The sequence below is a fragment of the Phaethon lepturus genome, unplaced genomic scaffold (assembly GCF_000687285.1).
Source record: "Phaethon lepturus isolate BGI_N335 unplaced genomic scaffold, ASM68728v1 scaffold2410, whole genome shotgun sequence".
In the NCBI taxonomy this organism is placed as follows: domain Eukaryota; kingdom Metazoa; phylum Chordata; class Aves; order Phaethontiformes; family Phaethontidae; genus Phaethon; species Phaethon lepturus.
In genome coordinates, this window is record NW_010509625.1 from 4,731 (window position 1) to 21,404 (window position 16,674).

General features: G+C 40.7%; 1 protein-coding gene across 1 annotated transcript in view; it reads left to right on the top strand.

Moving 5' to 3' along the window:
* Positions 1–422: 422 nt before the first annotated feature.
* Positions 423–16,674, top strand: part of STAB2 (stabilin 2) — an 87,866-nt gene continuing 71,614 nt past the window's right edge. Inside the window, exons 1-7 of the mRNA XM_010291694.1 lie at positions 423–758; positions 7,578–7,711; positions 8,485–8,600; positions 12,623–12,708; positions 13,488–13,557; positions 15,978–16,073; positions 16,374–16,499. Coding sequence (XP_010289996.1) covers positions 423–758; positions 7,578–7,711; positions 8,485–8,600; positions 12,623–12,708; positions 13,488–13,557; positions 15,978–16,073; positions 16,374–16,499 — 964 coding nt within the window. The remainder of the gene's footprint in view (positions 759–7,577; positions 7,712–8,484; positions 8,601–12,622; positions 12,709–13,487; positions 13,558–15,977; positions 16,074–16,373; positions 16,500–16,674) is intronic.

Sequence of the window (16,674 nt, forward strand, 5' to 3'; positions counted from 1 at the left end):
CTCACCTGTATCAACACTATGTAAAAAAAAAAAGAAAAATCCAAGGGGCTCAACTCCACAGACACATTCGTATTTTGATATTTGCCACCTAAGGCTTCCAAAATTTTCATCTTCTTGTAGGAACCAAAGGGAACCAAGACATCTCCACCACTCGAGATGGACACAGAAAGAGGCACAGCATGAGGCTAAAATAAAATATCCTGCTAAAGCCAGGAAAAAGCAGGAATAGGAAATGCAAGTGCACAAAGGCCTCAGCTGAGCTGTGTGAGTGGTGAGATAACGAGAACGTGATAGCTTGCCACCATGACGTTGGAGGAGGACAGCCCCTGAAATATGCAGGCTGGGCAGCCAGGACAGGATACAAACACACCAAGGACAGGAGCTGGAGGAGGGCCAAGGCCAAAGTCGGTGCAGATGCAGCAATGCGCGGGGTAACACGCCGACGGGTGGAATCCCCACTGGGGGTCCCAGAGGTGCGCGGACCCCTCGGCACTCTGTGGCCCGGGCAGCAGCAGGGGAAGGGGAAGGAAGGATGTGGGTCCCAGCCTGGAGAGAGCACCGGTGTTGTGTTTCTAAAAGCAAAGGGTGAAACCCAGCAGAGAGGGTGTCCTGCCCATGCCAACAGCACGCCAGCACCCAAGGCAGCACGGACAACAGCGCTGGAGCTGGCCGCGGCCTGGTACCTTGGGCACTGGCTAGGCCACCGAGGCCACCTCGTCCTGAGCAAGAAGGTAGCCAGCTCCCCAGCCAGCTCGCGGGTACGCTGCCCTCAACGATGGTGCCACACTGCACAGGCTGTTTCGCACTTTGGGGTGTTGCCTTCCCACCCCCCGAGGCCCCGGGGAGCCCTGTCCTGTGTGGCAGGTGATGTATTAGCCGGTATTTCTGCCCAGAGCGGGGCAGGAGCTGGCCAGGCCGAGTCATAGTTAGAGCCTGGCCCAGTCTGTATTTAACCCCCGCAAATGAGGAAAATCCCCACGCAAGGAAAGGGTGGCCGATTCCTCCGGAGCAGGGAAAGCAGTCATCACAGCAGTTAGCGGGGCGGCCACGCTCTGACACGAAGGGAGAGGAAGGAAAGGGAAAAAGGGTTTACTTCACACAAATGCCTATAAGGGAGGTAACGGCAGATAACAAGAGAGCTGATGTGTGTTGCTTTTTATCTTGAGCTACAGGACAGGAAAGGGACGTGCTTGATTTACAGCCCCTTTCATCGCCGCGCTGTCTGAAGTGGCACCAGGCAAAAAACCCAGCTGACCTCAAGCTGCTGCAGCAGCTGTCAGCTCCTGCCATCACACACACAGGGACCAGGCAAATGCGTTTTGCCTGAGTAGTGTAGACCCTGCCCAGACGGCCACCCTGCCCACGCTCCAACAAGGCACACTATGGAAGAGGGAGGATATGTTTTACTCCCAAACATCCAACGGAGGATGGGATGCGACCCTGGGCTATCATTGCAGAGGGGAGGAGATCCTCCAGGATTCTGGTCTTTCAGAGGAAAACCTGAGCCATTCCTTCCACCAGGCCAGATTGTACATTGTATGCGAAACCAAAGTAACGTGAAAGTCCTTGACCTCAGAAAAGAGAAACAGCACTTCTCAGGGCCATACATATCATCAGCACGTACATCACGACCACTGGCTGCTATCTTGTCTGCACAAACAAGAAATTATTTACTTTCCTCATGGTATAGCAGAAAGGAACAGGATCTGATGAGCGTGCAGGAAACATCTTGCCCTGCCATCTCCTACCAGCAATTTTTCAGTATTCACTTAGAGCTTCTAACAAAAGTAGGTGATTTTTTCTGTTATATATGTATCACCACTGAGTTCTTTGGGAAAACAATATGGAGATCAAGATAGTAGGTTACAATTGCATCAAGCATTACATTTGTGGTCTACAGGTGAATGCGGCATCTAGCAATGACTACAGCTAGGAATGTGGGAGAAAGTGCTGTGTCTACAGCACTGTATTTCTGTGGATTCTTCAGTCAAAAATATAATGTAGTTTTAAAATGCAACTTTGTATTAAGGTGTGCTTACAGATTGCTTTCAAATGATTAAAAAATTATAAAGTCAGGGGCACAAAGCAAAGCTGGCAAACTGGAGGCAGCCAAATTATTAGCTATTTAAGAAATGGGAGAGGCTGCCGTTGCAAGACGGACCAGAGAAGCAGCAGAGAGCAGCACTAGAAAAGAGCTAAAGAACTACTTATAAGGAAGAAATTTTTCACAATGAGGGTGGTGAACCACTGGCACAGGTTGCCCAGAGTGGTGGTAGATGCCCCATCCCTGGACACTTTCAAGGTGAGGTTGGACAGGGCTCAGAGCAACCTGATGTCCTTAAAAGGTCCCTTCCAACCCAAAGATTCTATGATTCTATGAACTCTGAGAAGAAAGAGAAACAATTTTGATTTGGGCAACTCAAAATGTCTGTCTACTCATCCGTCCTAATCATATGCAAGCAACATATCGGAGTTAATTTTCCTCTGACTAGCTCCAGGAAATCAGTCAAAATGATTTAACAAAAATAGCAAAAAGAAAAAAAATCCCCTTTTTTATCCACCTAACCAAAGCTGGAATGTGTTCTTTTGGCCCCCTGAGATAAAGTCAGTAATATTTCTCCCAGAACTACATTCAGGAGACCCACCTTTACGTTATTAGGGCTGATAAACCAACTTCCAGAAATCCTTTGCTCTGCCTTAGATCAGTTGAACAAATGTAACGACAACAAGCACAGCAGTTATCCAGTCCCCTACCCATGCCCACCTGAAAGAAGAAAACATCTTCTGTCGTAACAGTTCAGTGTCCTTGGTTTTGTACTGTCAACAGCTTCAGAGAGAGGGATAAATGAACAGAGCCCCATCAGGATATCCTGTCATTCAGTTAGGAAGGGTTTATTCAGCTTTGCAGTGAAAACTTTCAGCAAATACTCTGCGTTTTGGAATTTTTCCTGCCTGCAGGCAAACTTCACATGCTGTATACTTCACTCATTTTCCTTCAGGAAGACAAGAGTCCTGTTCAACTATTTGCCTAAGAATGCAGAAGAAATAGCACCTCTAGCAAACGATCACTTCACGTCAGAATTTTAGTTCTCATGTCTGGAGGTCTGTGAAGGAAAAAAATCAAATTCTTCACAATGGAAAAAAATCCAGTTGTTTTATTCTTTTTGGCTTTTTTGTCTGCAGTGAAACTGTGTTTGACATCACAAGTCCCAGATGAGGTAAGAAGCAGCTTTTTATCAAAGTAATGAATTATTATATGTCTGTATTACACTATAGGGTTGTCGGTTGTTTCACTGTTACAGAGAGAATGGTTATCAGATACTGTATCTTACAGAAGAAAAACCCACTTTAACAGTCACTAATCTTTATGACAATGAATTATAAACTAAGAGCGCTGTAATTCAGTCCTCTGAAATAACAGAAATGCATCTGTTTATTCCAAATGAGAATTTGGCTCAAAGGAGATGTCATGAGTACACTGAAAAAGTCTCTGAAAAATGGCAAATGTGGCAAAAGACTGTAGCTGACACATTCACACATTCATCAAAAGCAACAAAAGAAAACCATTAGAATTTCTGATAAATCAGAAGATGAAAGCAGAAATTTTTCCATAGTGAAAATTATCCACTCTACTAACCGTAAGGAGGAAAAGCTATTTCGGATAGGTGGGGAAAAAATCTAGGGAACTGAGTTATCGGAAGTGATTGCACAAAGTTCTAAATTGAAGGAGATCTGTAGACTTTTGGGGAAGTGGTGCATTTGTCATATACAAATCCTATGGATCTACAGAACTTCAAAAAATCTGTTTTCACCACCCTTGTAGAGAAGCAGAAAGTGTCAGGTTACAAATCTGAATCGGGAATTCAACAGCAAAAATTCACTCATTTAAACTGTCTCACAACATGAGGCTTTAAATTACTGCATTCTGGAGAAAACACACTTGTAGAAGAGGAAACAAAAGGACAGGGAGAAATTGGAGGGGGGAAGCCACTCAGGATTTGGGCTTTTTGTTGGTTGGTTGTTTTTTTTTATGGAAAAATACTCTGAAAAGTACAAACAAGTACTGGGAAATGTGTTTAACTTGTTCCATCTCTAAAAATGAGCCACTAACAAATCACCTTTCATTTTCCCTAACAGCATAAAGGGAAAATGAGGAAATGGGAGAAAGTGGAAACAACCCCACCATTCTAAAACAAATAGTTTTTTATAGCTGGTAGTAGGAAAGGGGTAAATCTTATTTTTATTCGGATTTTACCTTTGCAAAATCTCTTTGAGTTTTCTTGTTCCAAAAATGAAATTTTGTGGGGTGCCTTTTTGATTATAATTGCTGCAGTGAGATAATTTCAGCTACTCCTACCAACAGCTTTTTCACTTCTGAACCTTAATATTCTATGAACCCAGCAATCTATCCAGACTCTTAATGGCTTACGCCAAGCACCTGCAAGGAGCAGGTCTTCAGTAGTATACGTGGTTAAAGACTCAGAAAAATGAGCCAACGCTCTGAGCTGATGATTCTTCAACATTAGCAGTATTGACTTGCCTCAGTGGAAATACTCATAGGAGTTAAGGTGCCCAAACTGTGTGTTTGTGCTGTGTTGGTTCTTGCTCTGGTTCATGAGTCATCTCCCATTAAGGGTGGGCCATTAAGGTGGCTGCATTCGTGCTGAGCACCATGGTTTCGAAAGGTTTGAAGTGTCCAGTTCCCTTGTGCTGGTTCCTCATGAGGTGGTTTTGGATGAGAAGCAAGGTTCAGAGGTGCGCTGGCTGAGTTTGTGGGAGCCACCTTAGACCTGAAGCCCAAAGAGACATGAGAGTCCAGTGCCTCACCAGCCCCAGGCTCTGCTGAGAGGTCAGGGAGGCTGCGTGGTCTGCTCAGCATGGCACTGCTCACCACTGCTTTGCCAAGTGTCTGATAGAGCTGTATCCACATTATACCCACATCTGGAAAAAGGTCTCATTTTTATTTCAAAGATGCCTGAAATGCATCTGTGCAACAGTAAAATTTTCACAGCCTAAATGTAACTACCGCACTTGAACATTGCCCAAATCACATTTCAACAGTATATTTATAAAGACTAAAATTTGAAGACTAAATAGATGTTGAAATACACTTATAAACTGGGTGATGACTATCAAGTGGAGTCCCTCAGAGCTCATGCAACTTAATCGCCTTATCAGAGTTTGTGATACATCCTCACAATCTTCATTACTGAAATGTGCTGCTGTCACAAACATTGAAGGAAGAACAACTAACAAGGGGAGAGACCTCTGGGGTGAGGGCTTCAGCCAGGACTACCAGGCTGTGGCATGTGTAGAAATCCTGCCCAAGGTGCCAATGTACCTGCCCAGGCCAACTGTGAGCTTCTGCAATGAGGCTGCAGCAGCCCATGTGTGCCCAGAAATACTGGAGAATGTCCATGGAGCAACACATGACGGCACTGCGATGCGTTCCATCCTTGGAAATGATGGCTTGGAATAGATCCTGGATAGCAAATGACCTGAAGCTCCTGCTGTGACACTGCTGTACAAAGGGTTAACAGTAAATGTTCTGAGGTGGGGGACAAAGAAGACCTTGCAGGGGGAGTGCACAAGTCCCATTCATGTGCACAGGAATTGCCCAGACAGGCTGGGTCTGACGCCCTCCATCCAGGAAGGCTATTGCCAAACTATTTGGGCTCCAGAGGAGAGCTGGGGAATGACTCAAGAACTGGGAAACCAGAGTCATAGCAGGGAATTCAAGAAATGCTATTTATTTAGGTGCACAAAGAAAATGTACTTTGATCTCAGACTGTAAGTATTCCTAAGAAGGGAGTAGTAAACTTGGTAAGCAGAACAGCTTCCTACCTGTTGAACAAACTACAGATGAGCAATGGTTGGAGACAGAAGCAAAGCCATCACAGACAAATTACAACAGAAGCAACATACCACAGTTTGTTTCTCCACAAATGACCATTTCCAAATCAAATGAATGCTTTCTAAAAGATCTTCTTGTTCAAACTAAATTTCATGCAAGAACCTCCATTATCCTGTATTATGCTCCCCTGGTACAATTGTCCTTCTGGTTTTATAATTTGGGAAACTACTTAAAATGTCCACAGACAACTATTAACATATTTAAATATTTTCAAATGGATGATGCTGCTAGAACTGGCCCTTACATAGATGCACACGTGCACGCACACGCGCATGCGCACACACACAGTGGGCAGGTACAGTTTTTCAAGATAAACATTAAGTATTTCCTCACATCAGCCTGGAAATTATTCAGACATTGTCATAATTGACTACTTGACTGCTTAATTGAAATCCCATTCAGAGAGTTCACTTCAATTCTACTGTGTCAGACAGGAAGCCTGTCATGGTCAATACTGCCTGAGTGAGTTAAGACCACCTACATGGGTCCATAGTTAGAGCACAGTGGATAAATGGCTATCTTGGAATAGCAAATGGAGCACTTCACAGTACTTCCTCTCAGAGAATGATGATTTCATTTATTACTTTTTGTTGTTTTTTAATGATGATATTTTGCATTTGATCACTTCTTACCATTTATGAATTATGAACTTACTTCTACAAATACTTACCAAGAAGAAAAAAGATGAAGGCAAAGTTAGATGGAGTTCAGCAAAAACTTTTTGCTTTAAAATAGGTCAACTGTTTTAGTAGTAAGAAACAGACACCATTTTTGGTATATAGATATTTTCAAATCTATGATTCTACAACCACAAAACACAACACCACCACTGTGACAACAGCCTAAGCTTTTTCTCCTTTTTGCCACTTTCTCAAGTCAATTGTCAGATTTGGGTTCTTGAAACTGGGACCTCCACAGCAAGGGACATGAGCCCTTGGCGTTTGAGCTGGAGGACTATGGCCAGGTTTCCCAAGCTGGGCTGGTTCATTCTGTTGCTTTCTCTAGGTAAAAAAAAAAGAGGAGGCTGAACTTCTTGGTGTACTTTGGTGGGGTCAGGCCCATAACTTCTACTAGATTTCAGTGCAAAACTAGGTGTCATTCTTTTATGTGAATTTGAAAATGCCAGCCATAGTCCTTTAGTTCAGCACGATGATGCTGATAATATGAAAATTGCCTTTTGATATGAGCAAAGGCTTGTGCTGTGCTCTGTGTGCACAGAGCCACGAGCAACTTCTTCCACACCTCATGTTTAGTTTTGCCATTGAATGGAGAAGGCACTTGCTGACACTTGTTTTTCTCCATCTTGTTTTGGGTTTGCAAGGCAACTTGAGAACTAATGCTCCATGGGCTGATGCTGTCTCCATAACCTGGCACTTAAGTCTGCTGCATGTAGTATTTGTTGATAAAGCATTCTCAGGAGAAATATGACTCTTAGAAGGGTTTATCCTGCAGTGGTTGGACATATTTTGTGCAAACAAGACTACTGCAAAGCCCTAATATGTGGTCTATTACCTAGTTTAGCTCCAGAGCAGGTAACTATTGTGTCCGTGAGCGGAACAAAGCCAAGTTAAATTTGTCATTTCTCAGCTATCCCAGCGGGAGCAGGGTTAAACCAACTCAGAGAACTTTTTCCTTCGTTTTAATTAATCTTCCTCTGTTACAGATGAAGAAGCAATGTGATCAAAAGCTGCTCATTCGAATGAAAACTGAATGTGTACCTTGCTCTTTAAACTTCGAAACCAAGTGCCCTGCTGGTTACACCAAAATTACCAATGGGACTGGGATACCAGACTGCCGGTACGGTTTCTGTCAGAGCTTTTCACCATGGATATTGTTCTCCATGAATTAGAAGAAGTTCATTCATATTACAAAGGCTCTATTAGAATGCAATTTTCTTAAGGAACATTTACCATTGGCTTCAGTAACTCCAGAACTCAAGCTTCACTTAGAGTACTTTAAGCCTAAAGTCAATCAGCAAAATATAGAAGAGGAAAATAAACACTGCTATCCATGGCCTATGAGATTTTCTGTTGAGTGATATTATAAAATCACTTCCTTGTTTATTCTGCATACTTGATATGAATAATATATAAATATCATTCATACCTTATCATATTAACCCCAGATTTTTCAAAATGACAAATGGGAGTGAGGGTGAGGACAGAAAGAAATATCTCAAAACAAATAGAAATCTGGCTTTCAGATTAAAAAAAAGCAAAGTAGTATTTTAGGGAAAATGTAAACAACTATTTTAAGCTTACTTAGCATTTAAAAGAACCTTGTTACTAAATATTTCTTAAAATATTATTTCAGATCAAAACTTAGAGAAAACTGCTGTGTTTAACTGCAGAAATTAGAAAAGATAAATATACTATGCAAAAGAAACAGTTATAAGGATCTTTTTAGACCTTGATGTGCAGTGTATGTTTTAATGAAGAAAAAAACAAATCAATTCAACTAAGCTTAAAGTGCTCTTATCTGACACTGAAAGGAGAAGAGATTAAGAATTTAATTTTTCTCTATTGGAGGCTTTTAAGTACTTTAAAACAATTCTGACTTCTTTTCCTCAGGTATTATCTAGAAATTAAAACACACACGCTTTCTTTTCCGGGATGTCGGCATCATTGTATGAAGGAATTTGAACAACCTGAGTGCTGCCAGGGACACTGGGGCCCAGATTGCATGGGTAAGCTCTTTTTTTGTTTGTTTGTTTGTTTGTTTGTTTTGACAGAATTTGAGTAGAAGTAGAGCACTGATTTTTCTTGCTTTCAGAAACTATTTCCACAAGAAGTTTTCTCCTCAGAGCTTGTTATAGGAGTAGAAATAAACAGCAGTTTTCAGCCAAAATGGAGAGGATTTAGAGAAAAACACATACTCAAAGCTTCATTTAAAAAGAAAAATTCATTAAAAAATTCCAAAAACTCAGGGAACTCCCTTGGTTTTGAGACTTTCAAAACAAGTCACTCCAGTCAATGCCTGCAAAATGACTTTATTTGGGAGGATCCCCACAATGGATTTTAAAAATTAAAGCTTTCAAACCGCAAGTTTAAATATTTAATTTTAGGTCAAAAATACCCTCACCTGAGTCTGAAATAATTTCCAAATCTCTTTCATTCTTTACTTTTTGATGCAAGGGGGGTCTTTTCCTTCAGCTCAACTTGAAAAAAGTTTTTCCCTCCAAGTTTTTTGAACGGCCAGCAAATGCTGAAGGCCATTACTGAAGCAGGGGTAATCAGGAACGCCGCTCCTCCCTCTACCCCTTTCCCAGATAAAGCCTTTCATCATCTCCACAAGTGCATCAAACCTCAGGCTACTGAGGTGGGCATCAAGACCCACAGATGAAGTTTCCCTGCCCAGACAGAGCATTTCCTCCTTTAGTTAACAGAGTCAAGGTCTGGTTCAATGTCTGTGAAGCCTTTCTGTCCACAGAATAGATTAAAAAATTATGTTAGCATGGCCCAAGCTATGATTTAAATACCAATCATTTATCTACTCAAGCAAAATTGTCAAAATCCAACTTACAGCTAGTTCTATAGAAAAGATAGGCGAAAAGCTGAGTATGCAGTGTGCAGTTGCGTCTTTTTCTGAAGATAACCACTTGCGTGGTGATTTACCATTTTTCCAACAACTGCAGCTTAAGTGCCTAGTAGGAGGAAGACAATGTTACATGTGGCTGTCATCCCACACTTCAGAGTCCTCTGGGAGGCCATGCGAGAGGCATGGGTGTTTCTAGAGAGGGACAGATCTCGCAGCCCCCAAGTTGGAGCCCTGCCTGCACCACTGCGGGCAGGATGCTGCAGAGGCGAGGAAGCCTTCTCTTTCCTTCGGACAAACTTCCTGGCCCAAAAAGCAAAGAATCAAGGTCTCAGCATTGTTTCTGCTGTCATTTGGAAGAAGAAAATAGTTCTTTGCATTATCGTAATCTCTCTAAGAACATACGGCGCGCCTTGAAATGTTTGGAGGAAAGCCGGTCCTTCCTGAGGCCAGGGAAAAATCCCTGACTAAGGGTTTATTTCACATCTAGCATCTGATGGCAATGACAAAATTAGGTCTTAAAGAGCACTCTGACTTCCTTACATGATAGCCCATGCTGAAACACACAGTGTAAATGAAAGGGCTTCCCTCCCCACAAAGCACCCCAAGCTAACAAACCACACGCCCATCCCTCTGTAAAAAGATGTCAAGGAAAAAGGGAAAAGTATAGGGGAAAAAGGTCCAGGGGAAAAGAGGACAGCCTTTTAACACTGCCAGTATCATCTGACCACAAATGCCAAAGCTGGTGGAGCTCAGATGCCCCACATGTGTAACTGCTGGACTTCAGTAGGAGCTACTCCCTACCCCAGCTCTGGGAAAATATTTGCATGGCTCCAAAGAAAAGTCTGGGTACGAACTGAAAGGTGCAGGGTATGGGCAACTGAGTAGAAAGCACTGTAACAATAAAGAAAAAGTGAAAAGGAAAAAAAAAGGGCCAAGAGGAAAGATAATAAACCTAATTCTGTCAAATTATATGTCCAAAATACATCTTCTTCATAAGTTCTACCCACTGCTTCAGCCTGCAGGGAGTCAGGCAAAGAGAAGTAATCCAAGAGGCTGCATTTGAAAATACTTAGGAAGTTCTGAATGAAACTCCATGAGACAAAAAAGCCGATAGATTTACTCTCTTCTGGCCTAGGTATAAAGATTTGGCCTTTGGTCTCTGACGGCTGTGAGAGCTAAAGAGAAACATCTCTTCTTACTACTGTTCAAAAAACATCCTCAACAAAAGCAAAGGTCTTGCTTCTCCCCAGCACCGGGGCGGCAGCAGGTGAGCATGCCAGCACAGCTCCAGCATCCCGACACTGCCTCCTGCCGCCCCGCTGGCCGGAAAAGCACTTTATCTGCCTGATCAAACGCATCCAACAACAAGGCAATTTGCTAAACTTCTGATAAAGCTGTCCCTTGGTGGTGGTATCAAAACAAGAGACGAGGTCGTGAAGACAAGGGGAAGTGTAATGAATATCAACTGAAAAAAAACTGTTTTGTTAGCAGTTTTAAAGTATCCTTTCCTAGAATTTATCCCATAAACTGAGTTTTCTCATGATTTCTCTATCTTCGCACATTCAATAAAAGCATTAGTGCAGGTAAAATTGTTTCCATTCAGAGCAAATATTAAACAGTTTGCATCTCTGTCAGTCCAAAAGATGAGATTTAGCTATCACATTGTAGCCAGAAAACAAGATTCACTAAAAGCCACTTTAAAGATTAAAGTATATGTAATTATTACTTTACCTCATTTCTGTTTTTTAATCTCAATTCTTAATAAATCTTTTTATTTCAGCATGTATGAGACAAACTGCACTAAAATTTTGTCCTTACATTTATTGTTTTTTCATGAGAAGCTTCCTCAAATCTAACAGACCTCACAGACTCATCATTAAGGAATAAATTAAGATACATTAACAGACTGGTATAAAGCCAAAGCCTTCACTAAAATTAGCTGTATACATATACACACCCACTTATTCGCTCATCACTCCATCCAAATCAAAATCATTTTCATGAAAACTTCCGCATCATTTAAACACTCTAAATCAGGATTAAGTTACTCAGTGGGAGCACAAATCCCACTGAGTAACTGCCCATCTGCACTCACATAGAACAAACAGAGACTCTTTATAAGCAATAAATCTACCATTAAGGTACAGTAGAGAACCTGTGAGGGCAGTAGGAGTTTGATACATTTAGATACCACCTGCATCAGGTTCCTAATGGGAACTCCAATTACGGGAAGGAAAGGCTTATGGAAGGAACTTAATAAATCATTTCCACAGAGAGGCTGCACAACTATAAAAAAATAAGTATATCGCTACAGGCAGGGAAAACCTGAAAGAACAATCTGTCTAAAAATTACTGTAATATGCATTTCCTATAGGCAACCTTTTAGTAAAAAATTGAATATTAAAAATTTAAGCCAAAAATTAAACTATTTTTATTTGGAAATACAGTCATTGTTTCTTATCCCCTCCTTCTGGCTGGGGTTTTTGGTCAGACTCTGCCTCACCTGGTATACCACTTCTTGTAATCACGGTTTTAGCACCAGAGGATCTGAAGAGCATAGAATATCTTTGGTACACAAGTTTTACTAGTGACCACAGCACATCGGACAGAAGTGGGTTATGAGATACCCAAATTTGAATTTCCAAGATCGTTTGAATCAAATATCACAGTTTTATTGGAGGTAGCAGGGAAAAAGAAAACCTTTCCACATAAAGCAAGTGCAATTAGTGGGGAAAAGAAAAAGTCTTATTTAAACTCTAACTTAGCATCTAGTATAATTCTGACAGCAAATTTTCAGTCATTCAGAAATATACAGAAGAATTGGTCAGGGAAATTCCACTTGTATCAAAAAAATTAACAATTTAAAGTGTCTGCAGATAGAGATGGATCAGCAGGGAAAAAATCTGGTACTTTAGAATAAGAAAACCAGGTTTTGTGCAATCCTTTGGCTGTCGTCAGTAGCTTAAGATCCCAGACTTGAGAGGGTAATGGTCTCTGCTGAAGCTGAGATTCTAGTGAAGAGATTCAGGCAGCTGCAAAATAGCAGCAGTCACCTGAAGTCCCCACCCAGCCCAAAACCCTTCAGCCTCCGAGGTTGTCACCCCTAACACGCAAGGGGAGCATAAGGGTCAGAGGCGAGCTGACTGATGGTTTAACCCTTGTCATTTCTAGCCTGTCCGGGAGGAGCGGCATCACCATGCAACAGGAGAGGACACTGCTCCCAGGGTATAAGTGGGAACGGAACATGTACTTGTCAGGTACGTCCTTTCTTTTTAATGAAAAAATATAACAAAAGCATGTAACCTCTGCTAAGGAATAATGCATATTACCTTGTGTAAATACATTAAAGGAAAGTATTTCAGAAACAGCAGAGATGCTCTGCTTGGAGTTAATTTTTTGCGTGGTTCACGCTAATCTTCACACTATTATTTCTACAGACTTGACCATGTTCAGATGAAATTATTAAATTGCTCTTCCATCTTGTCTTCCTGAAACAGGTGGCTTGAGTTCCTCTGTTTTTTAAAGTGTGCTATTATTTATGACTATTTGCCCTAACTAGAAAGGATTTACACTTAGGACTCTACTCTCAATACTTTTGCTGAGAGTGCGATGTGCAGTGCTTTATAACTTCAGCAAAAAAGATTTTTTTAAAAAATAACTCAAACAAATCTTTTCTACCTCCCCCCTCTACTGGTTAATCTTTCCATTACATCAAAAGCACATTTTTTGGGGACATGCAAAAAAAAGACAGAGTGAGAAATAGTCAGAACATACAATATAACATGAAGTGTAAGAGCTAAAAAATTAAAACTAAAAAAAGAGAGAGGAAATAAAAATCATTCAATGCTTGAATGTTTGAAAAACATTCACGACAATGTTTTCTAGATTGCAGTAGTCATCTCTGATTTGCTTATTGAACCTTTCATGTTATTTTCTTTTGGCAACTAAAGGTACTGTTTTCAGGCTGCTAAGCGTATCTTTCTGTATAGAGATAGATGAGAGACTTAAGTTTTGATTTCCATTCTGTAATTCACAGAAAGGATTTGGTGGGACAGCCTGTGAAAAATGTGCTGAAGATAATTTGTTTGGTCCTCACTGTACATCAGGTAAGTTTGACCTTTCTTCATCGAAGTGGGAGAAAGAAGGCGATTGAAAGCTGTATTGAGACACTAAGAAATCACAGCGAAATGGGTAGGGGAGTCTAATGGTTGTATCAAGAGCTGCAGCCTGCTTCAGGGAACACAATAAGCAAAGAAAATAGTCAGCTAGTCAATTCCTCATTCACAATGGGGCTGGATTCAGCTCAGGACTGTACAGATAACACTTAGTGTAATGCTACAAAAATATCTTAATCTTATCTTGAATATCTTCATTCTAGCCAACAGTGAAATAAATTAGGGATTAGAATCATTTGTGTGTTCCTGTAGGTATGCATCCCTGTTAGTCATCATGTTATCCACTTTTCACCCTAAATTATGGACTTGCATTTATTTGATCTAAATACAGGAGGTTGTTATGGTACTTAAAATATTGGGTGGGAACTTATCAAATGCATAATTTATAGTGGCTTACAGTGTTTTGATATGGTTTTTCAATACATCTACAAACTGGAACATCTGTATTAAGGCATGAAATACTCATATGGTATTGAAATCAGCATATCTGACTCAAAAAAGGCCATTCTGAATCAGGCCAAAAGTCCTTCTAATCTAGTATCCCATATTGGATGCCAATAGTTCATATCTAGGAAAAGAGTACAAGCAGCCAGAGAGTGCATACACATTGTAATGTTTAAAGGCTCGTGCTGGATCCATCCTCCATAAATTATCTAGCTCACCTCTGAGTCCAATTCTGCTTTTGCTCTCCACAATATTCCGTGCCAAGGAGCTCCATTATTTAGTCAAAAGTGTGCAAAAGGATTAATTTGGTTTAGTTTTGGTTTTCGGCTGGTAGATTATTCCATTGGCTGGCCATACTTCTACTAAGAGAAGTGGGACATTGAGAGAGGGATCAGACCTATGTGCACTATTTAAAATGTATAGGTATCACAAGTGTATATATTTGTATAATATTTTCCAGTTTTGCCTTTTTCTTAATAATTTCTAGTATTTTATTTACCTTCCTGACCCCTGCTGAGCATTAAACAGACACATCAGAAAACTACCTATAAAAATATTAAGAAATGTCTCTTTCTTAAGTGGTAATAGTTGTTTATCTTTAAGTAAAACTCTTTTTGTTGCCCCAAGATCTACATAAAGTTACTTCTAAAAAGAGTCACAAATGACCTCGCTTCAAACAATCTTTGTTGGCCTTTCTACACTAATCTTACATCACTGCTGACTAAAAGGCCCTTTTTCCACCAGCTGTCCACTGGATGCCAGTATTGATACACAGAATTGTAACTGAGACAAGATTTTCTTGAAAATAGGGTACTGGAATGAATTTGATATCATAAATGTAATTATTTTCAAGTAAGCTACTGGAGGATTCAACTGCATATTAACTTAAGCAACATTTTACACTTTAGCTTTCAGATATTTGAGCTCCTCCAAGTTTTCTAAGCACTTATAAATACTGTGCGTTTGTGACTAACTGCTTTTCAGCCGTACCTTAGACATTCCTGGTTTTTATATTAGGACTACTAACATAGGTAGAATATTACTAATTAATTAGTGTAGATTATTTGTATGAACACAGGATATGTTTGTGAAGGGAAGAGGATACACTACATCACTGCAGCTTAAACATGAAGTCACCCATACAACTCTGTATATCTCAGAGGCTTTTCCAGGTGTGACTGTACAGGGCCTTTTTAAAAAGCATCATTACCATAATTGAAACAGTTATAACTATTAAGCTTTTTAAGTGTACATAAAGCTTAAAAAAACATTTATAAAGGGGTCTCATAGTTGCCTGGACTCTAAATACTGAGTCTTGTGCATATATTGTCACAAGGTTTATAACCAGAAATAGCAGAATATAGGAACAGGAACCAGAAAAAATCCTGAGACCTACACAGTGATTAGTTACCCTTTTAACTAAAGAAATTTGGGGGTGGCAAGGGGTGGGAGTCACAAAACTCATCTCTTCTGGAGGTGTTTGAGAGGTAAACAGAATTGAAGCAAAAATGAGCAATTTTTTAACAGTTATAAAAATGGCCTATGTTACCCGTTATATTCAATTTTGGCTCAAGACTGTATGTCAAATTTTAGAAGTTTTATGTTATTAGTAACTAGTCAGTTTGGTGTTTATAGCGTGTGTCATGAAGATTTTCAGGCCCTCAGGCTATTAGCAGCCTGCAAAAATCAGTACGTTATTTACTGATGCATGCAACTGTGAGTATTGATCTTCTCATTAATGGAAGCCTATAAATTCAGGAACTCAGGTCAAAGCTTGGTTTTGAAAAATCACACTTTGTAATATTTAACAGTTGTTGGCCAGGACACTATTTGCTATGGGGAACCACTAACAATGTCTTTCCAAACACCATTATTATTCAGTAAAGCCAATCCATGTCTCCCTATAGTTTGTGACTGCGTTCATGGAGTATGCAACAGTGGAATTACAGGTGATGGAAGATGCACTTGCATGTCTGGGTACAAAGGGCTCAGCTGTGATCAGCGTAAGTAGATCACTTTCTTTATAAGATATATTCACAACAGCTCTGATACAGTCAGAATTGGCGAGGACAAACATACAATTCATCTCAGGTTAGTCACTCTAAAGCAGCCAAACCAAACCTCAAACCCTGTGTGTGCACTCCCGTAACCGTCATCACCATTATCAATCACCAGAATAACGATGACAGCAATGGGATCGACGGTCCCTAGATAGGCACACTTTGAACTGTTATACTGCAGGATGCAAGATCTCCTGGCACAGCATGCAGACACAGCTTAACCTGTCACCCTCTGTCCATCAGCAATAGCGGAATGTGAGGCCTTGCAGTGCCCTGCAAACTCCAGATGCACTGCCTCAGGTGAGGATGGAAGACAACTGCAATGCACATGTCTGCCAAACTACCACGGGGACGGTACACAATGTGAACGTGAGTAATTTTCATGTCCACTGAGTTCTTTGGGTACAACATTGTTGGGATTATAGCTCATATATTGAGTGCACTTTTGAAGCAAATCTCACCATTGTCTTGACTTAATTTTCTTGGGCTCATACCCCAAAGCAGTCTCAGGGACACAAACTAGAATCCTTCTGGATGAAACTAA